At 37.1% G+C, this 25585-nt stretch overlaps 1 protein-coding gene across 1 annotated transcript; it reads right to left on the bottom strand.

Annotated features, from left to right (window-relative positions):
• Positions 1-1993: 1993 nt before the first annotated feature.
• Positions 1994-25575, bottom strand: LOC131778788 (ZZ-type zinc finger-containing protein 3). The gene is made up of 13 exons (XM_059095236.2): positions 24651-25575; positions 23884-23944; positions 23309-23386; positions 22619-22766; positions 20030-20162; positions 19412-19511; positions 18937-19038; positions 17339-17434; positions 16733-16873; positions 15925-16023; positions 3444-3479; positions 3249-3349; positions 1994-3001 (listed from the first exon to the last, which is right to left on the bottom strand). The coding sequence occupies exons 1-13, from the start codon at positions 25244-25246 to the stop codon at positions 2836-2838; spliced, it is 1857 nt and encodes a 618-aa protein (XP_058951219.2). The 5' UTR covers positions 25247-25575; the 3' UTR covers positions 1994-2835.
• Between the last annotated feature and the right edge of the window lie 10 nt (positions 25576-25585).

Consider the following 25585-nt stretch of genomic DNA (forward strand, 5'->3'; position numbering starts at 1 on the left):
GTATCAATACAAGTTTTTAGAAATGTAGCGTGTCTCAAGCGAATTCGATGAGAACTTGATAAAATACAAATTGATGATACATTGTAAACAAACTGGCCCTTTTTGTAGCATATGCATGCACTCACAGAGGTTGTTTTTTGTTTGAAGACAAAATTTTTCCTAAAGCAGTGGTAATACTAATACGCAGTTGGTTTCTGTGAAAACTACCTACCGGCAGAAAAAACATACGAAAAAGAAAGATAGTTATGTAGACGCTAATGGATTTTCCTTTTCATAAAGAGGACAAAGACAGCCTCTACGTGATACGACAGCCTGTCAGCGGCTTGTGATAGTAAACAGAGCTACGGAAAACCAGACGACAAAATAATTCAAATGGAAGCGGTGTATCACTGAAAGCAACGAGACAATTTCAAGTAGGGAAGCAATGCTTCCTAAAGGGAACCGTGGAGATAAGAAAAGTCAAAGGAATCCGCGGGACGGAAAGCCAAAAGAATCCGCGGGACCAACCCAAGGCGTCTCTTAATTTCCTGTGTAGATTAAAATCCTAAAAAGCTCAAACTATTTTTTTATTATTCTGAAAGGACGCAGTTTCTCGAATTTGCTCTTTATGCTTCTTGATACGTTGAATTTCTTTTCCATTTCAAGTCATAGAATCACGAAAGTAAACTAGACGACTGAAGACTCCAGTTGAAATAAAGTTATGAATAATAAATGAAAATTGGAGCTAAGATTGTTTATGAATGTACTCGATCTGTGCATTTGTTCTGATCAAGTAAGTAATGAATACATTACGTGAAAAACGCCATATTTCCCCTATCGACTCCCATTTTCAATCGTAAACAATCATTTCTAAGAATGAATCAGGCAATAAGTCAACCTTAGTCACTTTTTGGCTCAGACGCTGCCAGTAACGAACGAACACATTCAAAAATACACAAACAGCTTCGTGTCTTTACGCAATCAGTCTGGTTTAAATCTTCCCTACCAAAGGCTGGGAAAAAGTCAGGGACGCGCTAAATAATAGATTATTGTTCCATACGTAACCAACGAGAAGAGGTTCTTTTGCTCCGATACCGACACATCAATTACCCTCTGTAGATAATTGAGGAAGATATCGAAAGGAACCAAGCTGGGCCGCGGTTCATCGAGCTATGGAATACAAAAAGGTTATGAAAAAGCCAACTGGAGCCATCCCCTGAATAAAGCTTGTCTCGTTCTCAGCAGCTTCTGGGTTTGAAGCATTTGTGATCTCTATGATTAATTAACTTCATACCGAGTGGCTCCCGGGTACGTGGTTAATGACGTGTAGTAGAACAAGCGATTTTGTTTGATATCCTAAATGTATTTGGCACATGCGCAAATGCTGGCCAAGTAATAGGCATTTCATCAGATATCAACAACGCCATTAAAATTGTGACCTCGCGGCGCATCTTTAAACAACTCAAGGGCTGCTTGATTTGTAACGATTTTCGCTTTTTTTTTTTTTTCAATTTCTGTAGGTTTTAAGGAAGAGTCTAAATACGTACGTTGCCGAATAAATAGAGGTTTTTGTTCTTTTTCGTTTCAAAGCGATCATTTATGAACCGTGAGGTAGAAGAATTTTGCGGGTATCAATACTTGCGGATAGTCCTTGATCCGACAGTAGTTCCCCCCAGCCGTAAAAAAACAAAAGTTATTGATAATTTACAAACTCCAGTCAAAACAAAACATCTGCCTGCGAGTCAAATGTCGATTCGCACTCTTGGTTTTTTTACTCATTCCACATAACCATCTATGAATTTACCATGTAATTCCTTCTGCATAACGCGATAAGAAAAAATATTTAAAATATAATATTTCTCTGCGAAATAATGTTTTGCTAATAGCGCAAAATTTAGTTCCCAGCTAAAATTTCAGTTATCTCCAACGTTGTAGAGATGTTCGTGTAGAACACGTATAAATTGAAACAATCGGATCAATAAAATTACGGCAACATTTTCAGGGTACACAGTCGTAAAGGACGAACAGAATAATTTATTCTTTAAATTGCCGCTTGTTTTCCACACTTACAACTTGGCTTAAAAAAATATATGATGTATGAAAAATTACATAGGAGTCCAATTAAGTACCGGTGTACATTTGCACGGACAATTGCCGAGATACAACACTTTACAGGGACATAAAGTACTCTCCGTTAGATATAAAACCGCGCGCTCTTTTCATTCACTTTAGCTTTGAGGAAGTCCATTTTACAGTTGCGTGCTAGGTTGCCACGCCTTTGAACAGGAGTAAGGCTAAGGGTGACTTCGTTATGATACAAAATGTGCTGCTTTTCAAAAGTAAATTAATTTTTTATCATGCTTACTAGATACTGGTCTCTATCAAAACAAGGTCACCTTCAGTCTCATTGTAAATCAAAGGATTGGCAACTAATTACACAAATGTGAAATGGTCAATTCATACACTCAATAACAGTTCCTAACTAGATTGATGTGTTCAGCTTACGTGTGACTGGCCCTCGTCTTTATCTTTAGGTCTGGTTTTCAGACCCTTAGTAAAGAGAATGATAAAGAATCAGTGACAAAAACTGTTCAGAATGTTTTTCAGGCGAAAACTGAACATCTGGAACCTATTCTTTCAACAAGTTAATAGACCTGTCACGATTTGTCACTTAAGAACGCGAATCTCATAGTGACCGACTAATCAGGATGAGTATGCTCTAGAAGTAACCAATCAGGAGCTGGACGAAACACGACAGTCACTTCTTGTTTCCGAATTTTCCCGCGTAGGACGCCGAATACAAGCCTGTCTTAGCTCAGATTGGGTAAAGCGCTTTACACCTTGTGCTCTTTTGTGCTAGCTGGCAGTAGAGGGTAGGAAATTGGTATCCAGGTAATTATAACCAGCACTAGTGCTGCCTCTGCTGAGTCCAAGATAGTCTCCATCCACGAAAAACGTAGAACTAGAATACACTGGTTCCAGGTGATGTTCACTTGTGTGAACACCCACATTCACATTTCCCCTGTAAAACAGATTGAACATTTGTGAACAGGCTGTGCAAATCAAAGAGCCTTGTTGTCACTGCGATGTTAACTGAGCGATACCATGTAAATGAAGAAGGTAATGAAAAGGAACAGTGCCGAAAAATACGTCTGGTCATAGGGTATTCTCCTATCAAGAAAAACTTCCCTTCTTTTCCCCTTGATATTAAGCATAAAAATACGAGTAGCAAGACTAAAATTTCAAGATGGCGATTACAACTCAATTACCTTTCTGCGCACTCCGTGCACAAATCAACACTAACATCTTTTGAGCAGTCGGTACAGTGCCATCTTGTGCCTGATATTGGATTCATTCCACAGCCATCACACTGTAACGTAAAATGGCGTTGCGTGTAAATGTAAGTACAATACTACTCTCTTATTCCCAACATTTTACAAACAAACACAATTTTGTTGACTTACCATGAAGCCATGGTGCTGGACAGCTATCTCACTTTGCTATAGAAAAAAACAAAAAAGTAGTCAGTCAAGGACGCAATAAGATACATGGACTGGATTAATATTACTTGCATATCTCAAGCAAAATTAAATAGGTTGGCGCTACCTGTTGATCTTCGGAACGGGAAACGTTCATGAACTGATAACATTTGTCCGCAAATGACCAATTGCATAAGAGTTGTACTGTGCAAACAATCTAAAAATTCCTCTGTTTCCCGTTTCCTAAAAGTGAATCGATTCTGCTTGTTGAGTAAGCCATCTAACACTTGCGAAGATCGTCTCACCGCATAAATAAACATAATTGCACCAAATTTGCACCATGCTACAAAATTAAACATTTTCCTTTCCTAAGAAACAGGCAGATCATTCAAGAGCGTTAATTTCTCGTTATATCGTTTGAGATAACGAGAGTGCGTAATTTTCGGAAAAATCTTTTAACCCCCTTAATAGGCTATTCTTCCTATTTACTGGGAATGGTAACTTGAATACTTCATTTTGAGTGAGATTTTAAGATAGAATCTGTTTATGAGGTCACTAACATTTATTACATAATTAAGGAAAATACATTTACCTACGACTACCAAATCGAGTAAAAGAGAACAAAACAGATCAGGAAAACAAAAGGAAGGTCAATCTGAAATACAGCGGTGTCCAAGTAATTATCGCTTTCTTGCGTCTCAGGTTTCGATTGATATAAGTTAATATTTTCCCCTCAAAATCTATTGAATGCCAAAGAGTAGATGTTCATTTCCGAAAAACCTTTTGTAAATTATTCCGAACATTTTTGTAAATAGCAGTGGGGTCTCAGCTCCTTCATTAAAAATGGCAGATTCAGTTGTGAACCTCTACACAACTTAAGTGCGTGTACTTGTAAGCTTTCAACAAGATGTAAAGAACGCAAGCTTGCCATGAAATCTTGACAAAGATCAGAAGAGGAAGCTTTTGTTGGGCTAAGGAAATTTATCTAAAGCTGGAAATTCAGCAAAGAGGTTTGAGGTCAAAACTTTCATTCCAGAGTTTCAGGGAAAGATCACAGTTTAATTACGGTCGATATCTGAGCGATCTGTAGCCAAATTATCGTTAGTCATAACAACTCTTGGCAGGTTTCTGCTCTATTTTTGGTTCTAACAGGGATAAACATTGCATCATTCATTACAGCAACTTTGGGAAATGTATAAATCCTGGCTGTACTTTACTAAGTGTCCTCCCAAAGTACTTCTTCGTTGCTTGGCATTCTCGGATCTCGATGTTGGTCTTCTTGTGCAGAAAGCAGCAGCTGCGGTTCGTTTCGGCTTGTTGTCTTGCAACACTGGCATCACTGCTATCTCATGGAGAAACTCTGGCTTTTCTCCAACTCATTCATGTGCGTGATTTCAGTTTCGACTGCCAATGCAATTAGTGCGGACAGGCTTCTTGCGTTGTCTTTGGGAATCAGGTATCGCCAAGTTGTGACAATAAAACGAGCTCGCTTTCTAGTTGTTCTGTTGTTGTTGGTTTTCACAGGAACCTGCTTCCTATTATTTACGAACGAATTTGCTTCTCTCGTCTTTCACGTCATAATATGTTCTTTATGGCTAGTTGTCTCCACCTACTGTTACACGCGAATCTATCTCACTCTCAAAAATCACATTCAGGCTCAAATAACTCCACAAGGCCACCTCAATGGGATATTGCAGCCTTGCTCTTGGTGCGATACAAAATAACAGTGTCCAGCGCTTTATGGGTTTTTGCTGCGATGATGATCAGTTACCTTCCTTACATATCAATCTTTAATTTAATATTGCCGGTTCTTCTGTCAGTTCTCCATTAAGCTTTTCTCCTATAACACGTAACTTGTTTGCAAAACTTTGCTTTATCTAAATTCTACAGTTGGTCCCATGCTGTACTGCTGGAAGATCAAGTATTTTAGAAATGCAGTCAAAGAAACTCTGGAAAATCTTAGGCTGTAAATAAAGTGTTTCGGCTGCGATGTCAAGATTACTGAATAATTATTCCATGTCAATTACGTCACACTACATTAATTCCTCAAGTCCGATGGAATCAATTCAATAGAAACAAAAATTGGTGGCGCGTTGTCAAGTCAACCATAGACATAAAACCTTGCAGTAAAAGTAAATTCAATTTGTGGAAAGCTAACACTAACCTCAGAACTAGCGACGCCAAGAAAAGACTTGGGTCATTTTTACTCCTTGGCAGACCGATTCAACAGACACCGATATCAAAAAGAGTTTCACTTGTCTTCACTTCATATGCCAAATTTTGTCCAACTAGCTCATTAATTATACTTCTAAGAGTGTGCAAATGCGAGGGTTTTCAGAGACAAAGCAACGTTTTAATTTTCAAAATAAAAATACTCATTCCTAGTGTTCAAAGTAATAAATAACACAGGCCCTGCGATCAAAATGCTCCCTATGGAGAAACTTCCATTTATCTTTAACTACCTTCCTGTTAATCTGTCGCAAGGAAAAGTAATTTAAGGTGTTCAATGACAACAGAAATAATTTTCATAGAGGTACTCCACTGTTTCCATTACACGAATACAGCATTACTGATTATCCTTGAGAAAATAACAGCTCTTCGCTAAAATCAACCAGCACGTGAAATCAATGAAATTTTAAAGGACAATTATTTAATACATCGAGCTGAAAAATCATCTCAGCCTCCGAAAATAACGGAAGGCTTCCTTTTTCCTCCTTGGGCGGCCCGTCATATCACAAAAATATTAAGAAAATGATCTTCACATTATTTTGACCATAAGCCAGGGTAAAATTACCAATTCAAGTCCAAAATAGAATCAACCAGTGGGATAAAATCAATATACCGAATCCAAATCCTTTTATCCAAGCGAAGAGATATTTTTCGCTAAAAACTACAGAGCTCTAGCACCCCCTATCCTCGGAATGCGACAGTAAATTTCCAAAAAGAACGATAAAATCTGCCAATAGAAAATTTTGTTTCATTCACCTTTCGCAAATCAGAAATAATAAAGAACACAGCTAATATGCCTTTTTAAGGAGATCGACATACACCAGGCAATTTACTTTGCTTATGGTATGATAACCATAACTATCCACACCAAATTTATAAACATTCCAATGTATTCCATACCCTAAGAGCACTTAAACGAAAATGGGAGTCTCATAAAAAGCAAGGATAAAAAGAAACACTTGTTGTAAATTTTCTAAAACCTTACAAGAAAGATCATTCATAATTAAAGACTTCCTTCTCAAAGGGCTAAATACACGAACAACATGGAAAATGAATTGGAGGACTATTTCCTGACATACATTTAATTACTAACACAGGCTCAACTATCCATACAGAAGAAAGCGCAGCTTCATAATTATATGGCTCTTCCGTTAACAAACGTCCTTTTATTACATTGCCTGCGAGCGTAATTTAAGGAGTGCAATGACAGCACGTAGCCCTTAATTCCGATAGGCGAAAAGGCCATAGCTATCTGCTTATTCTTTGAATCATTAGTGCTCTTTGCATAAATACTGAACAGGAACCACGAGTTTTCAAAGGATGAAGATTTAGGGCATCGAGCCAAAAAATCAAAACAACCTTTGAAGAAAATTGGAAATTGGTCGATTTTGCTTGAGACACGGATTTCACTCGTTTCTTGTGTGTTGTAAGACATTCATGTACCTATACTAAAACAACAATCAGTTTGATCGGATCTCTTTACTTTTCGGAGTTTTTCGGAAATTAAATTTCACTCGAGCGAAGGCTTGTCGTGACACTTTTCAAGACTTTAATTTCATACAACTTTGGAGGACAATTTACAAAAACCTACGGAACTCAGAAAAAAACAAATACCACAGCCATGTATATTAACTTTATCTTATCTATCGAGGTGACTTTCGTAAACATCACGTTTCAATCAAGGAAACAGGAAGACTTGAACGACACCTTATCGGTTCGCCTAAATCACACACGCCAAAACCGATCAAATTCAAGGTAAATTTTTGAAAAAGTGAGGCGTTCTAAACTGATCCAACTAACATAGCTAGGAAGTAGTTGTCATAGAAAAGGTAACTACAGAAAAAAACTTTGCGGCCCGACCTTTACGAGAACTTTATAACTCCATGAACTTACCTAATTTTCGGTAATCTACATACCTTTAGGTATGATTTTTACGAAAGTCGCCTCGATAGATAAGATAAAGTTAATATACATGGCTGTGGTATTTGTTTTTTTCTGAGTTCCGTAGTCTTTTGTAAATTGTCCTCCAAAGTTGTATGAAAGTTGTACGACAAGCCTTCGCTCGAGTGAAATTTAATTTCCGTAAAACTCTGAAAAATAAAGAGATCCGATCAAACTGATTGTTGTTTTAGTATAGGTACATGAATGTCTTACAACACACAAGAAACGAGCGAAATCCGTGTCTCAAGCAAAATCGACCGGACCGCTCTTACAGAGACACTCTCTTAATAATCAACTCATTTCTCTCGGTGAAATTTGGACCACCAGCAATCATTGATTATTTTGCTGATCTCAACAGATAAGCAAATACAAAAGTTCCTTTTCCTGTTTATCCTTGTACCCCGAGACAAAAACATCTTTCATTAATACCAAACTGTAGACACCAACTTTGTAAATTTAATCTTACAAGACAATTATTTTAGCTATCAAGCCGACAAATCGTACATAATTCTACCGAAACCTGCAAAATCTCTAAAACGAAGATCAGAGCATAGAACCGTTATCAATATGATCCTCACTTATAGTCACTGTAAAATTCAATTAAATACCGTTGAAATTTGGTCTAAAGAACTCATTAATTATTCACATTCTATTGATTTTTAGGGCAGATGCGCCATTATCTTTTTCGTTCCAATCATCAAACGCCAGCTTTCTTGAGATAAACAGTATTACTTCGAAGACAGAAAAGTGGAGAGTAAAAAGGTTGCTCCTTTCATTGTCTTTTGATCACGTAGTTTCTGTTAGTCACGGGAATCACTTTAGAATTTCACTTATCTTGACCTCGTTGTTAGAGTATGTTCAATTACTCACAACAAGCAGGACTGCACTGTCACCTCAGTCGTAACTTTTCCACTTTCACTGGGGTTTTTTTGGCTTTAAACATTGCATCATCCATAACCGCAACACTGGGAAATGCACTCATCCTTGTTGCACTTCAAAAAGAATCCTCCCTTAATCCTCCGTCCAAATTATTTCTCCGTTGCATGGCATTCTCGGATCTCGGTGTTGGCCTTCTCGTACAACCAGCAGCAGTTACAACCTTTTTATGCGCTTCGTACCAACTTTGGAATCTATGTCTACTCAGCGGCTTTATCTGGAATTTCGTTAGCGCATTCTTTACCGGATTTTCCTTTGCGTCAATAACCGCCATTAGTGTGGACAGACATCTTGCTTTGCTGTTAGGGATCAGGTACCGCCAAATTGTAACTATCCAGCGTACTAGAGTGGTCGTTGCTCTGTTTTTGGTAGTGTCTACTGCTTACTGCTTGACAGTCCTCATAAGCTACAACGTTTTCATTACCTCAAGTGTCCCAATGTGGTCCATATGCTTAATAATCTCCACTTACTGTCATACGCGAATCTACCTCACTCTAAGAAATCACATTCAAGCTCATATCACTCCACAAGGCCAGCCCAATGGGATTTCGCCCGAGAACTTGTCGCGATACAGAAAAACAGTGTCCACGACGTTGTGGCTCTTAGCTGCAATGATAATTTGCAACTTTCCGGTTTTTTTGGTTTACATTATTGATACAGCGACCTCACCAAACCTTTCATTGATGATGGTGCAATATTTTGCAATCGCTTTGATTTATTTCAATTCATCGCTTAACCCTTTGTTGTATTGCTGGAAAATCAGAGAAATAAGGAATGCAGTAAAAGAAATTCTCAGGAATCTGGCATCATAGTTGTGCGTGGATCACAGAACGGAAACATCAAGTAAAAATCAGTTTTATTCTTATGATGTCATACAAAATAGCTTCTGATTCATGGCCAGCCCTGTGTCGAATCAAATCACGCTCACATGTTCCAACAAATTCCAAATGGCCCATTTAAACAGGAAATGGTACACACAGCTTTAGCACGATTCACTGATTAATTTTTTGTTATCAAACTGCAGAAAGAATACTGAATTGCTCTCGCGAGAGATATTCCTAAATAAAAGTTACTACATTCCAGCCCCTCCTATATTCCGAATGCCATCGCAAATTTCCAACAGGAAATCTGGCAATGGAAATTTGGCTGCATTCATAGATTCCTAGGAAACAACTAAAATGTCTTCCTCAAGGAGACCGACATATACCAAGCAACATACATTAAAACTGTCATACTGCAAAATGTCCTCCAAAAAATTCCAAAATACAATGGAGCCGCACAGTATCTTAGCAATAGTCACGAAAACAAGGATAGGACCCGAGAAAAGAGATGTTAAGGTTAAAGAATGACTTAAAAAGTTGTGATCTGTATATTCTCAGTATAGCAAATTAATAGCACGACACCTATCCACACCAAATCAATAAACACTCCTATGTATTTCATACCCTAACAGAACTTTCACAAACATTGCAGTTTCTTTTAAGGCAAGAATAAAAAAATTAACCTATAATAAATCTTCTGAAAAATTACAATAAAGACCATTCATGTAGAAAGAGTTCCTTCTAACAGGTCAAAATACAAGAGCATTTTTAGGGCGTGGTCAAATCACGCAGACATTGAGTCATTAGGGCAATAAAAGTTTCCTTTTTCAAGAAGACCATGAGCAAGTATTAGATAATAATGGGCTTCTTCCCTTCAACATGAAACTTCAGTCGACAGTTCGCCATGAATTTTCTAAAAACTTACAAAAAAGGCCATTCATGTTTAAACAGCTCCTTTTCACAGGTTATTACGCGAAAAAAAAATGGAATATGAATCTACGACTATTTCCTGTAAAACACAAAATTATAAGCAGAGGCCCCACAATCTTTACACAGAGAAAAGTACAGGATCTCATTAAACATAACTTCTTTGTTTCGTTAGTAAACTTCCTTTCATTACATTGCATGCAAAAGTAATTTAAGGAGTAGAATGACAGCAGGTGGTGATGATCACAATAGTTCCCAGTCACTTCCAATAAACGAAAAGGTCATTGCTACTGTCTTATCCTTTGCATCAAAAATTATACTTGGCATGAATACTGAACAGGAACCAAGAATTTGTGTCCGTTAATTTTTAAGAGATAAACATTTGCGACATCGAGGTAAGTGGTCACCTTAATCTCTTCTAAAAAAAAGAAAGAATGGGAAACACCACCCTCCTTTGTAGAGTGGCTTTTCAATTCCCATGAATATCACAAAACGATCCTAAATTAATTTTTAAATTACGATATGGAGATTTAATATCAACCCATTTCTTTCGGTGAAATTTGGACTACCAGCACTCATTGATTATTCTGCTGATTTTAATAAATATGGAAATAGAGAAGTTCTTTGTTCTCTTTATTCCTGTGCCCTCACGACATTTTTCATTAATACCACACTGTTAACATGAATTCGCCAAATAAACTCTTAGAAGACAATTATTTTGGGGCATCAAGCTGACCAATCGTATACAATTCTTCCAAAACTCGTGAGATCCCCGAATAGGAAAGTTATCAGACCATAGAACCGTCATCAATACAATGCTCACCTACTATCCAATATAATATGCAATTAAATTCGGCTAAAACTTGATCTAAAGAACTCATTTATGATTATTCGCGCTCTATTCATTGTTGAGAGCAGATGTTCCAATTACAAACATTTTTCAGTTCAAATATCAAACGCCAGCTTTCTTGCGATAAAAGGTGTTACCAAGAAGTCAAAAAGAGGAAAGCGCAACGGCAGTTCCTTTCACTCTTGCCTGATCAAGCAGCTTCTGTTATGATTACTGGAATCACTTCTACTGAGAATTCCACTTTTCTTTACCTCGTCGTTAAAGTATGTTCAATTACTCACAACAAGCAGGACTGAACTGTCACCTCATTCGCAACTTTTCAAATTTTTCCACTTTCACTGAGGTTTTTGTGGCTTTAAACATTGCATCATCCATAACAGCAACACTGGGAAATGCGCTAATCCTTATTGCACTTCAAAAAGAATCCACCCTTAATCCTCCGTCCAAGTTATTTCTCCGTTGCATGGCATTCTCGGATCTCAGTGTTGGCCTTCTCGCGCAACCAGCAGTAGTTACTTCCTTTTTATTCGCTGTTTACCAACGGTGGGATCTGTGTCTAATCAGCGAGTATATCTCATTTTTTTTTAACGCAGTCTTTACTGGATTTTCGTGTGCAACAATCACCATTGTTAGTGTGGACAAACATCTTGCTTTGTTGTTAAGAAACAGGTACCGCCAGGTTGTAACCATCAAGCGAGCTAGAATTGTTGTTCTACTGTTCTTGTTCGCGTCTACTGACAACTGCTTTATAGTCCTCATAAGCACCAACGTTTTTATTATCTTCAACTTCATAATGTGGTCTTCATGGATATTACTCTCCATTTACTGTTATATGCGAATCTTTCTCACTCTCAAAACTCATATCCGAGCTCAAATCACTCCACAAGGCCAGCCCAATGGGATTTCACCCGAGAACTTGTTGCGATACAGAAAAACAGTGTCTACTGCATTGTGGCTCTTTGCTGCGATGATAATTTGCTACTTTCCGGTTGCTTTGGTATTCATAGCTCATTCAGCCACTTCACAAACCATTTCATTCATGATGATATTCTATTTTGCGATCTCATTGGTTCATTTCAATTCATCTCTTAACCCTTTGCTGTATTGCTGGAGAATCAGAGAAATAAGGAATGCAGTAAAAGAAATTCTCAGGAATCTGGCTTGATAGTTGTGCGGATCATAGAACGGAAATATCAAGTTAAAGTCAGTTGAAGTCTTACAATGTCACACATGCTCGCAAGTGGAGGCAAACTCTTGGTTCTGATGTAAACTACAAACATGATCACCCTCTATCGAACCAGATCAAGTACCCATGTGCCAACAAACTCCAGAGTGTCCGTTTGAAAAAGAAATGGAACACACAGTTTTAACATGCTACACCTATTTTAATTTTTCTTACTATAGTTGTTTCGGTGATTATAGAGATGCAAACACTCTGATTGGTCAAGTATTGCGTCATATTTCGCTATAATCACCTCGCGCGAGGACAGCTAAAATGCCTTCATGAAGGAGACGGTCTTTTATCAAGAAATATACCTTAGAACTGGCATACTGCAAAATTTACTCAACAAAGTTCCAAAATACGATCGAGTTGCAACTTCTCTGGGCAATAGTAACGAAAACAAGGATAGAACTGAGGGAAAGAGAAGGCGAGGCAAAAAAAATACTTTAACCATTTGACCCCTAAGAGTGACTAGCATGAAATTTCTCCTTACAATATCATCCCTGAATCACACATTAAGGTCATGAGAATAAATTAAATGATCGTCAACTGAAGAAGCTCTTGATTGTTAAACAAATTCTCCTTGTCAGCACCTTAGGGAATATATAGAGAACAGTGTGGAGAATATGCATACTGATATTAGGATGTAAAGGGCTAAATGTTGTGTTCTGCATATTTTCATTGTATAACATAAATAGCACCACACCTATCCACACCAAATACGTAAACACTCGTAAGTATTCCATACCCGAAGAGATCTTTCACAAACATTAGATTTTTTTTAAGGCAAGAATAGTAGAATTTACCAGATCTAAATTTTCTGAATAATTACAATAAATAACATTCATGTCTAAAGAGTTCCCTCTAACAGGCGTATTACTCGAACAACATGAAATATGAATTGGACGACAATTTCCTCACACACATTTATCGAAATAGAACAGGCCCATCAATCTCTCAAAAGAAGAAAGTACACGATCTCAATAAACATAGCTCCTTCCTTCCTTCCGTTAGCAAACTTCCTTTAATTACACTACACGCAAAAGTAATTTAAGGAGTACAATGAAAGCACGTAGTGACGATAACAAAAAAGCCCCCTTGATTCCGATAAGCGAAAACGCCATAGCTATCAGCTCATCCTTTGAATCATTACTGAACTTTACATAAGTACTGAACAGGAACCACAAATTCCAGGTTGTGATTTTCAAAGGATAAAAATTGGCGACATTGAGCCAAAAAATCAAAATAACTTTGAAAGAAAATTGGAAAACATTCTAATCCATAACGCGGCCTTACATTTAGATTAAATATTATAAAAAAGACTTTTATTCTTTGTTGAGAGTACAATATGATAAACTTAATAATCAATAAAATATTCAATTACATAAGGGTGAAATTTTTCACAAAAGAACTCATTGCTTACCACTCGTATTTCATTTGCTGTGAAAGAGCAGATGTATTCTCTCAAATAACAAACGCGGGCTTTGAAATAAATAGTGTTACTACGAAGACAGAAAAGAGGTGATTCCTTTCATTTTCTTTCGATTAAGCAGTTTCTGTTATAGTTACAGGAATCACTTCTAGGATATCACTTATCTTGACCTCGTCGTTAGAGTATGTCCAATTACTCACTACAAGCACTGCATTGTCACCTCTATTGCAAATTCCCACAGCCGTTTGCCACTTTCACACCGATTTTTGTGGCTTTAAACATCGCATCATCCATAACAGCAACACTGGGAAATGCGCTCATCCTTATTGCACTTCAAAAAGAATCATCCCTTAATCCTCCATCCAAATTATTTCTTCGTTGCATGGTGTTCTCGGATCTCGGTGTTGGTCTTCTCGTGCAACCAGCAACAGTTGCTTCCCTTCTGACTGCTCTCAACCAAAGTTGGAATCTGTGTGTAATCAGCGAAAATATCTGGAATTTTGTCAGCATATTCTCAAGTACATTTTCATTTGCGACGATGACCGCAATTAGCGTGGACAGACACCTCGCCTTGCTGTTAAGGATCAGGTACCGCCAAGTTGTAACCATCAAGCGAGCAAGAATGGTCGCTACTCTGTTGTTGTTAATGTCCATTGCCGTCTGCATGGCAGTGTTTGCAGGCGTCAACGCTTTCATCATCTTGAACACCATAATGTGGTCTTCATGGCTAATAATCTCCACTTACTGTTATACCCGAATCTATCTCACCCTCAAAAATCATATCCAAGCTCAGATTACTCCACAGTGTCAACCCAAAGGAATTTCAGCCTTGCAGTTGTTGCGATACAGAAAAACAGTGTCCACTACTTTGTGGGTTTTCGCTACAATGATACTTTGCTACCTTCCATTCGGTTTGGTTTGGATTGCTCACGCCGCCGGTTCAGCAAGCGTTTCATTGATGATCATGAGCTACTTTGCAACAACGTTGCTTTATCTGAATTCAACACTTAACCCTTTGCTGTATTGTTGGAAAATGCAAGAAATAAGGATTGCAGTGAAAGAAATTCTGAGAAATCTTTTATTGAATCTCAGTTGCGTGTGAATAGAGCCAACAAAATAGTTAATTGTCCCCAAAGTATGAAAGAAAAATGATGCAATGTCTCTTGTGAAGATAAGTCACCGGGTTTAAACAAACTGGCGTCATCGCTCTTCTTATAACATTTTACATTATACTGAATTAGATAAAAATAATTTAAGAAGAGATCAAGTCTCGGGAACATTGAGTCATGAAGGCAAAGAAGGTTTTCTTTTTCACAGGGAAGGTGGACAAATATCAGGTAATAATGGGCTCTTTTTGTGGAAGAAAAAAACCAGGCATTATCAATGGTTATATATTTTTTAGAAGACGAATTCGTAAAAGACGGACCGTTCGGTAGTTAACGAAGCACACGCATTCGGGCCAATTCGCAGAACACGGAAAAACCGAGAGTCTACCACAACTATGCAATAAAAATCAAATCATCACAAAAAAATCAACGAGAAAGGTAAGTGATGTAAAAGAAACATTGCACTGGATAAGCCACCTATTTTAGGCCAAGTGATTGATTCCTTGTAGAGCTCTCTTAAACAAAACAATTGGCGAAAAAAGATTTAGCAAACGTCGGGGTTTAAATATGACTTCATATGCAGAAAAGAAGACGGGTCCAGCCACCAAAAGAGAAAATAGAGGGAAATTATTTTCTCTTGACCACATTTTATTTTGAGCGCATACTGTGCAAGACGGTGTCCCAAAAATTTATGTTTCTGTAACACAAAACCTGCCTAAAGGAGTCTTCTGCAAGCTTTGTAACAACATGAAAAGGATCCCTTAGGCCTGACCACTGACTATGCCTTGCGGAATAATTATCGTATAAATAAAGGGGTGCAATGAAATATTTTGCAATTGATGCTGTATTAGAAATGAGAAAGAGAACCTTAATGAAAAGAATAAAAAAGATATATCCACCCTGGAAAATATATTCTGGTAAACTTTCAAATTTCCTTTTTTTCTTTCACTGCAATATTCAAAGGACGTTTACCACTCTCAAAAGTGATTAGCTATACAGTACCTGATATTCCGTCAGTTTCTGCCTCTTTAGTCTCTTCAGCTCCACAAGTTCTCTGTATTCCTCTGTATTCCGCTGATCTACTGGCACAGTTTCTTCATCCTATCATAAACACAGTATACAAAGTAAGTTAGTAAGTGTTTTTGTTTACAAGAATGTATATTATACACAAAATGGCGCTCTTCGTACAAAAGTGCTGTTAAACCAAACCATAATAATCGCAATGATGAAGGTGCATATTAAAAGAACCAAAAAGACCAAATGAGAATTCATGGTAATTTTAACTAAACTGTATCTAGCCCTAGGTCGGGTCACAATTATCTGCGTCTACGGTATTCCATAACGATGCTTTCCATCAAAACTACGGCATAAGAAAACAGCAGTTTCACGCAAAAGTTATAAAAAAAAAAATGGAAAACTTCAAAGAAGTCTGCAATAGGTAACAAAAGAAGGCAAAAGGAAAACTTGGGACTTAACGAACACAAAGCTTATTTGTGTATCTCGTTTGTCCAACGTTGTCTTATGAGCTTAGAGTGTTTCTCTTACACTCCTACTGTACAACAACTTGGCTCTGACAGCCTTGAAGGTCTTGGAGCACCATGTCGGGCCGCTGAAACGTTTACACAAGCGCATGTTTGACCGCTGTTTTCCTAGCCACACAGTAGCAATAGATGACGTCAAGAAGACGTCACAGCTTTCATAATATGAAATTGTTCTCTGACACTCTTTGGATATTTAATTCGCTAATAAAGGCACTTTGATAAGTAAGAATGGAAATATCGTAGCTAAAGGCTAAATTTACTAATCTTACCGATGGATATCCGGTCGTATCATCCGTAGCTACACTTGAGATTTCGTCATCTTCGTCCATTAAAACTTTTGGTCGATAGGAAGGGAAAAATGTGGAATTTCGAAACCCAAGAGTCTGATAGTGATGGGAGGACCGTTTACTCTGCAAGACCAATTGGCCACACGATTTGAAAAAGAACATGTCAAAGTTGTGCCATCGTATAGGATAACCTGGACACTTTTAAGCAGCTCATTTTTTGTGTCCTAGGGGGTCGATCTATCACACATCAACTCGCAAAGCTAGTAAAGGTGCAATAAGCATTTTTGGAGAAAACTCGCCATATCACTAGTCTAGTGAAGCCTGGAGCTAACAAACGTATTTGCTGATATCCCGATCTTTCAATAAACAGATTTTGAAAGATGAATCTAGTAGTGATTACCCAAGGAACAAGTGGTATCAAGCAAGTGTAATCAGTACTCATTCTTCACATATCAACAAAGTGATTTCAACGACTTGCATTTGCTTTCCGACGCAATCAATTATTGTAATAAGCAAACATGAAATGAAGAAAATAAACAAACCATTAAACCTGAAAAACTGGAACATAAATTAAGTTTTCTCTCTTACCCTGGTTCCTAACCGAGGTATGTTGGGCACACGACCAGGTACAGGCAGTCCTGCTTTAGCTAACTTGATGAAGTATTTCTGAACTCGACTGGCAACCTTAGAGGGATTAGAGTAATTGAATGAGCATTCTAAGATGGTTAGGACGCTTTTCATTATTGTAAATCAAGATAAAATAAAGTAAAAGAAGGGAAAACCCCAGTGCGGGACTTGAGATGTGACTATGGACCATTTTCGAGATGCATAAAGTCTGTTTTGAAATAAGGGTAGGTGCCAAGTATTTCATGTCGAAATTATTTTTTTAATTTTATTCTTGTGCAAACATGACTCATTTTTTACAAAAATGGTTTTGCTCTTAGCTTCATTTTGAAAGTGGAGGTTTTAAAACTCGAAAATGGTCTATTCTTTAGGATTTTCTCGAACGGAAGTCTCAGACTGTTTTCTGACATGTGCGCGTGAAGTCTAACTTCGATCCCTATGGTTTGAGTGAAAACTACAATATTGGCGGACAGCATGCGGATTACTAAATTGTCGAAGAAAACAAACTCAGAAAGAAAAGAAATGTTACTGGTGAGAATTCAAGTTCCTGGGGTCTGAAGTAACGTACTTCCGCCTCGTTCTGAACCGAAAAAATTTTTGTGGAATCGACATATCCAGGGAAACGTTATGATTGCTCCTCTCTTCCGCTCATTTTCTCTTGAGGTACATCCAAAACTGGAGAGGCCTTGGTTTTAGAGCTTTCCCTCGATTTTGTACTTCTTAACCATCGAAGGGAATTCTCTGATCAAGCAAGGTACTTCTGATTACGTAAATTTCTAAAGAAACTGTGGTGGTGCGTCGGTGGGAGAGTATAACAGGGTATCAACTGAGTTGATATTACTTAATTGCTTGTGATAAATACCAGGATTACCTCATCTTTTGACCCACATGAGTGAACAAGACAAAATTTCTCCTCACAATATCATTAAAAGATCAAGATGACAAGAGATGAGAATAAAGAAAATTGTCAATTAGGGGATTATTAGTTGATCCTATACCAAATTCTCCAAACTGACATCATAAGAATTATACGGAAGGCAGTAAGAAAAATTACTAATGAGATCTTGGGAAAGAAATGTTAAAGATGTACGCAATTTGAGATACAGAGACTTGACTCTCAGAAACATTCTTTTACAACTAAGACACAATGATTTGAAGATAATGACAAAGAAAATAAAACAAAAAAAATTAACTTTTGGCCATTTAGATGATCATCTGTATTTTGTTAAATTTCTGTCTGTCACCACACTTTCATATTCACATTACTAAAAGAATTTAATAGCTCTGATTTTTACATTTTTCCATAAAACACTGATATGAACAAAGCATGACAGAGGTGTATCCCTTCACCCCTTGCATATTTAGAGCCATAAATTGGACATAAGGTCAGAGGACAGATATTGCAAAAATAACTCAATTATTGTAAATGCACCAGAATTAGCCTTGATGATGCCTACATGTATAATCTCTATCTGTGGCTGGTACATAAAGCAAAGAGTAATTAATAAAATAATAATAATAACTGTAACAAATTATAATAATATAAAGAATTGGAGTAAAACCTGTTTGTAAGTTCTGTTCCCTAGGGCAGCAGCAATTTTCTCCCATCTCTTGGATTCAATCTCCTCCTGGGGATAAATCTGCAACAACTTTTCCAATTTAGCCTAGAAAGAGAAACAAAATTTGTCAAATGTCCAATCCGCTGGCATCTTGTAAGGCTGGTATCCAAAAGTTCCATCATCACCCCTCAAAAAAAGGTTAAATTCCATTGCAACTGAGGGTACATTCTGCTGCAAACATTTATAGTAGGTAGTTGAAAGGTTGTAAATGTTAACTGACAAGTTGGCAACACATTGATGCCTCAAAGGCCACAGGGAAATGATAGGTGGAATATTTCAGCCAAAGAAACCATACACCTACATACCAAGAGTCTTTGGGGAAGTCAGCTAGTTTCATTAAAAGATTGACATTGAGTACTACACACAAATTTTCCCCTATTTTTTCTGTTCTAGCATGCAATGGTAAAACCAGACAAACCTGTTCTTCAGTAGTCCATGGCTGATTGAAGGTTACTGGTTTCATATCGCTTTGTCCATTCTTTAAGTCACCACCTCTTGGAGTGAAGGCACTTGTCAGACTGTTAATTAAGAAAATGGTCACAAATACAAGAAAAAAATAATGTTTGCCCACAATGCGGAGAAAAGATAAATTATGACATTGTTTGTTGCCTTGAAAACTTGTGACTGACTACAATTTAAATAAATAAAATTTTGGCTTAAACTTGCACAACATTACAAAAAGTAATGCTGTGTTTTCAGAATTAACATCATTACAGTTTACAGGCCTGGGAGGTACTTTTTCGTGATCCTATGCTGAAAGAGAGAGTCCACACACTAGCTTGCTATGTAAGATTGGTTTAAAATCTAAAAGTTGAAAATCTGAAACACAGAAAGCAAGAAACATTGATCGTCCAGCAGGGAAGGCATGATGTCTTGGACAACCAGATGCAACACCATTCGAAGTGTTTTCAGAGGGATTCTTCCTTATTTGCCCTTAAATGAGCTACTTTGCACTATGGAAAGTAACAATAACTTGTTCTCCACCAATTGTTTTGGATTGTTGAAGGTTAAAACTAAAATTTGACAGGATATTCACCTTTCTCGTTCTAGTGGTTTTCCTTGCCTGCTTGCCACAAACCCTCCTCCAAAGACACTGTATACATTGCTCTCTGAAGGTGCAGTTGAGGAGGTCTCACTTGCATCAGAACTTTGCAATGATGATTCAGTTGCTGGAAAAAATTATATTTCTATTCTTACACATTCATAGTACTTTCCGATACATCATGATTTTACTGAAAGATTTCATTATGTTTTCAAACATTAAGAGACCACCAAATGATGAGGTCTTTCAACCAGACGAGTATAGGTAGGTAAGTCAACCCTTAAATGCCCACAGGTGACCAAGAAGGAAATTTCCGCTTACAATATCAATGAAATATCAAGCGGACAAATATTAGAAAAAAAATTAAGAAAAATATCAAGTAGGGGATAATAAGTTCATTCAATATCAAAGTATCCAAACTAATATCATAAGAATTGAATTGCAGAAAGTAAGGAGAATTGCAAATGAGATCTTCCAATGAGTTAAGGTTTTTCACTATCAACATGAAATGTTGCATTAAGATGTGTTATTGACAATGCACTAAGTCAAAATGGCTTAAACTTGGCTAAGGTTTCTTGTGCTGGTACATGGAACCAGTGATAAACATCAACTTTATAAACTGTATTGTTTAAAATGTCTTGTTTCATTTGCACATGTCACACCTTTATCATTTGTATAATTGAAACACTCTAAAATGATGGTAAACTTTGCATAAAAGATTCTAATTTATCTTTATTATCTACTATATCATTAGTATATATATTAGCAAAAATTCTGAGATCAAAGTTGTGGCAGAAAAAAATTATAACGATCCCAAATTAATCTTGGCTGAACAGTTTACAGTGAACTTGTATGTTACAACTTTCACAATACATGTGTTTTCTGGATGTGCATCATTGTCAGCCTCTTGAATTCAAAAATAAATTTGATATTCTGATCACAATTATAATAAGCAATAAGTGGATGTAGTTTTTGCATAATATCATAAATTATTAAAACAGAAGTCTGAGTCATCAACCATGGCTTAAGGCTGAGACAGGTAACACAGACACAGGGTTTTCATTTACTTTTGAAGTAGAAGGGCACTGCCTTGTGAGTAGGCCGGTACACTGTATAATCGAGGGCCGAAGGCCTGAACCTCTAGGGGGGGTCTGGGGGCATGCTCCCCCAGAAACTTTTAAAACTTAAGTCTCCCAGAAACGCACTTTTCTGCAATCTGGTGAAGAAATCTTTCTGGAATGAAGCATACTTAATCTGATTATAGTAAAAGTAATGGTAATCTAAGAGAATTTGTTTGTTTCTCTACACAGCTATTGCTAATTCAAAACACTGCTGTTACTGTCAGAGCTTCCTTTCTTCTTCTTCTAAAGAGTGAAACTGACAACACTCTTTGTAGTTTATGAAAACTCAAAGTCAGAGCCTTAATCATTTACATTAATTCCTTTTGTCACCATATATCACCCAGAAGTTAAAAATTTAAAACAAATGTTGATGGAACACAAGAGTCTGATACACAATCAGCCCTCGCTGAAAACAATTTTTTCAAAACCTTCGATGGGCTTTATCTTCAATGAAATTAAATTGGATCAAAGTTTCTTTCAATTGCTCGGAATATTTGAGCTTAAAAGTCAGCTAAATGTTGGCTTACTAAGAGGCCGTGTCAGCTGATAAGCATCTTTTACGGCGACATTCGTCTCCTGATGTTTATTTTATATTCTGAATTTTATTTCAGAAAAATAAAAAGTGTTTTATGAAGAGTTTAAATGATGGAAAGCATAGATAGCGTACGTAATTTTTCGAAAAGCCTTTTAATAAATTTAATTTTTTAGGTCATCACTCTTGACTTTTCATGTGCAAACGAGTGCTTGCGTGAGTTTTACCTTTGCTTGCCACGATCACTCTGCAGAACGCACTCAATTTTATGGCACATCACGTTTAAGAGTTATTTCATAGCTAATTAGGCACTTTAGAAAGAGACAGTTCTAAGAACGCTATTAGGGACCTTAAGCAGTCAGGACGGCAACGCCAAGGAAGACTTCGTTTAAAAAATGAATTACTGCCTATAATTTGAATTTCAAAAATGACTGCATGTGTTTACCGTCTCATATGGTGCCACACCTCAACTTCAGCATAGCGTATCAAAGAAGTGTTGAGGTCCAACTAGAAATTAAAATAATTTGCCGTCGTGGTTTCGGTTCACAGACGACGCAAATTGTGGGGATTTCACATTGTTGTTTTGCATTGTACGGTTCAGAAATGTACAAACGCACGTGCTGAGCTATTGTTCTGCCTATTATATCTTTTGTTTTTCCATGTCCTCGTTGCTGTCGCGTGGTTTGCTTAAGGTCCCTATTATCGCGCAGCGCCTTTCTCATCAGAGTAAATTTTATTTCCACATTCTGATCGCAAGTTATCGATAAATAAGTGCAGAAAAAATGCGTTAAACGTACAGGGATTATCTGCTGCAGATATTGGGTTATCATATAAACTTCACATGCTATTGTTTATTGATTGAAGCTCTCAACCAATCAGATTTTTTCATAATAAGTCTAATGTATTAAAACAATTATTGTCTCTTTGTACCTTTTCCCACATTGTTTGCACTGGCTCTAGTGAGATGTGGATTACTCAATCTCTGTCTCTCTATTGCACTCAGTGATACTGTATACTCCTCCCAAGGAACTGGTGGCAGCTTCACAATCTTCTGCCGCGGTGGGAGATCTAAGTGTTCCTTAAGTTAAAACAAAAATTGCCTCAAGTTTATAGGGCTTCTTTTAGCAAATCTTCCACTAGCCCTTGTAAAATTTTTAAGATGTTACAAAAAAAATTGAACTGCGCACCCTCCTCATCACAATTGATAATACCTTTCCCCTTCCCCTTGTGTCAACAAAACTCAACGAAGGTTGTAACTACCTGCAGCAGGTCTTAATTTTAAAAGGAGGGCTTTATTTCAAAATTTTTTGAAAATAAATTGATGTGGCTTTGATAGAATTGAACAAACTGAATACCATTCATTAACCCTTTGCACCCTAACATCAGTTTGCGTATCCTCTGTACTGTTCTCTATACATTTCCTAAAATGCTGACCAGGAAGATTTGTTTAACAATCAAGAGCTTCTTTAGTGGCTGATCATTTCCTTCATTCTTGCGACCTTTATGTAGGATTCAGGGGTGATATTGTAAGGAGAAATTAGATATTTGTCACTCTTATGCAACATACTGACAGAGGTCATCTTCAAAAGCCAAAAACATTATCTTAGAATAAAATATCACCTTATTTTGGAGCTTCTCCACAAAGCTAACAGGATCCTGGAGAGCTTTCACCTGCTGTTCATAAAGGTTATCAAGATCCTTTGAAATAGGAAAGAATGAGAAGAGTTACACCATAAACAGGCATCTATACCAGTACATCATGAAAAAAATCTCTCCTATGGATTAGTTAGTTTTAAACTACATGTCTCAAAGCCAACATAATCCCCTAAGCAAACACAAAGGGAAAAAAAGATTGACCCATGCTTCAAGTTTAGCCAAAACATACATTATTAGATGCATATCTAGCTTCACTATTTAACACACATAAAGTGGGGCCTGTGGGTGACCTACGGATGCCCTCAAAATGCAGGAGGCTATGCTTTCTCATCCATCTCCAAAAAGACTACAATGTTGAATTTTACAAATTTGATAGCAAAAGCAGCACATTCTCCTCAGTTATTTTAAGAACCTGGATGTTGCCTGGTCTGGGGCTTGAATACTGCAGTCTAGCACTCTACAACCTTACCTCAAACCTGGTGGTGGGTTATGTCGCACAAATATTGAAACATTATTTCAAGAATAATAATTTTGATTACCTTGACAGCTTGACTCCTCTGAGACTCCAAAACCAGCAACGTTTGCAACAATAAATGATAGCTGGTGCAAAAGAAGATAAAAAATCTCTATAAAAATCCTCTATAACTACATCTAGGTCCTCATTAACCTTAAAAGAGTTAGAGTGATTACAGAAGACTCATGAAATTTTACACAAAGTCACATTCAAATGAAAAAATAATAAAAAATAGTAAAAAGAAACAAAAACATATTAACCCTTTCACTCCCATGAGTGACAATGGCAGAGTTTCCCTTCGCAATATCAATACAACATTAAGCAGGCAAGTGAAGAGAATAGAGAAAAATAAATATCAATTAGGGAATTATTAATTTACCCAAAACCAAATTCTCCCAAAATGGCATCATGAGAATTGTATAGCAGGTGCTAGTGAGAATTATTAAAGAGATCTTGGGTGTGGAAGAGTTAAAAATGTGGCACCCACTTGTTACTTTTCAAAATAAATTCAGACTGGAAAGATATGTTGGTCTGTTTGCTTGTTTGGTTCTTTTACCAAGCCGCCAGGGGGGTGGGGGCTTCTTCTGAGTAATAGGCTATTGGAGATGTGCTGCTGGATGGAATCACATTTTCATGACTGGATTTACTACAGTGAAGTTGTATTTTCAATAAAGTCACTAAAATGGAGTTTTTTTTTAGGTAAAAAATATTGGAAAGTTGGAATTAAAAATGGAAAGACTCATAGTTAAAAAGTAGTTACTGCATTACTAAAAGTGACTAAGTAATACTTACTGTTTATTATCTTTTAGTGCCAAATGATCAGACTCAAAATAGAAGCGATTGTAGTCATCATCCTCTCCATTGCCATTCAAAAACTGGTCATGCCACAGGTTAGTCTCTATAGTAGGGGACTCCTTTTCCACACCATGAGCTTCACTTTTTGTTTTCTTATCCAATGTTTCAAATTGCAACTGAAATAACCTTTCATTATAGGTCTTGCTGTTGATTTTTCCCAACTTGTCATGATCCACCATGCTTAATTGTGAGCCAGAAATTTGATCACAAGGATAGTCATTAAATCCAACATCTATCACATCAACTTCTTCAACAACCTCACTAAGATTTCTCTCAGAAATTCTGTCTTCATCTAAATCTTTGGACTCATTTTGAGATAGGCCATGGGCTTGATCATCGTCCTGGCAGCCAAACGCCGTGACATCCAAATCAACTTCACTGTCCACATTACATAAACTCATTGACGTTTCTGCTGCTTTTAACTCATTTTCCATCAAATCGTTGCTTTTAATTACATCTCCAAATCTAGCGACTGTTGAATGAAGACTCTGATTATCAACCTCTTTCGCTCGGTTTAATTCATTTGATTTCATATTTACCTTTGTGACCAAGCTCAATATAATCACGCAGCTTGAAATCTAAGTTAGGTCTCCGTTAGTCTGTCAGAAAATAGTTCTTTTCCAGCTAATTTCAAATATTTCTATCATTTTTTGTACCGTAAAGATGTTCCGTTTTCGAAGAGAGGACAAAATCCGTTTTATGGACTCACAGGACAGTAGAAGAGCACAACCAAAGAAAACGAGAACCCGAGTCGTCTAAGCGTTGAATTATCAAAATTATATAACTGACAGCGATTTTTACGCAAATGTATAGTTTCTATTTCAAGGTACCTTTTCCAAGATTTTTTTGTCACTCTTGTCTGCCATCTTTAA

Source organism: Pocillopora verrucosa, chromosome 4 (genome assembly GCF_036669915.1).
Source record: "Pocillopora verrucosa isolate sample1 chromosome 4, ASM3666991v2, whole genome shotgun sequence".
Lineage (NCBI taxonomy): Eukaryota > Metazoa > Cnidaria > Anthozoa > Scleractinia > Pocilloporidae > Pocillopora > Pocillopora verrucosa.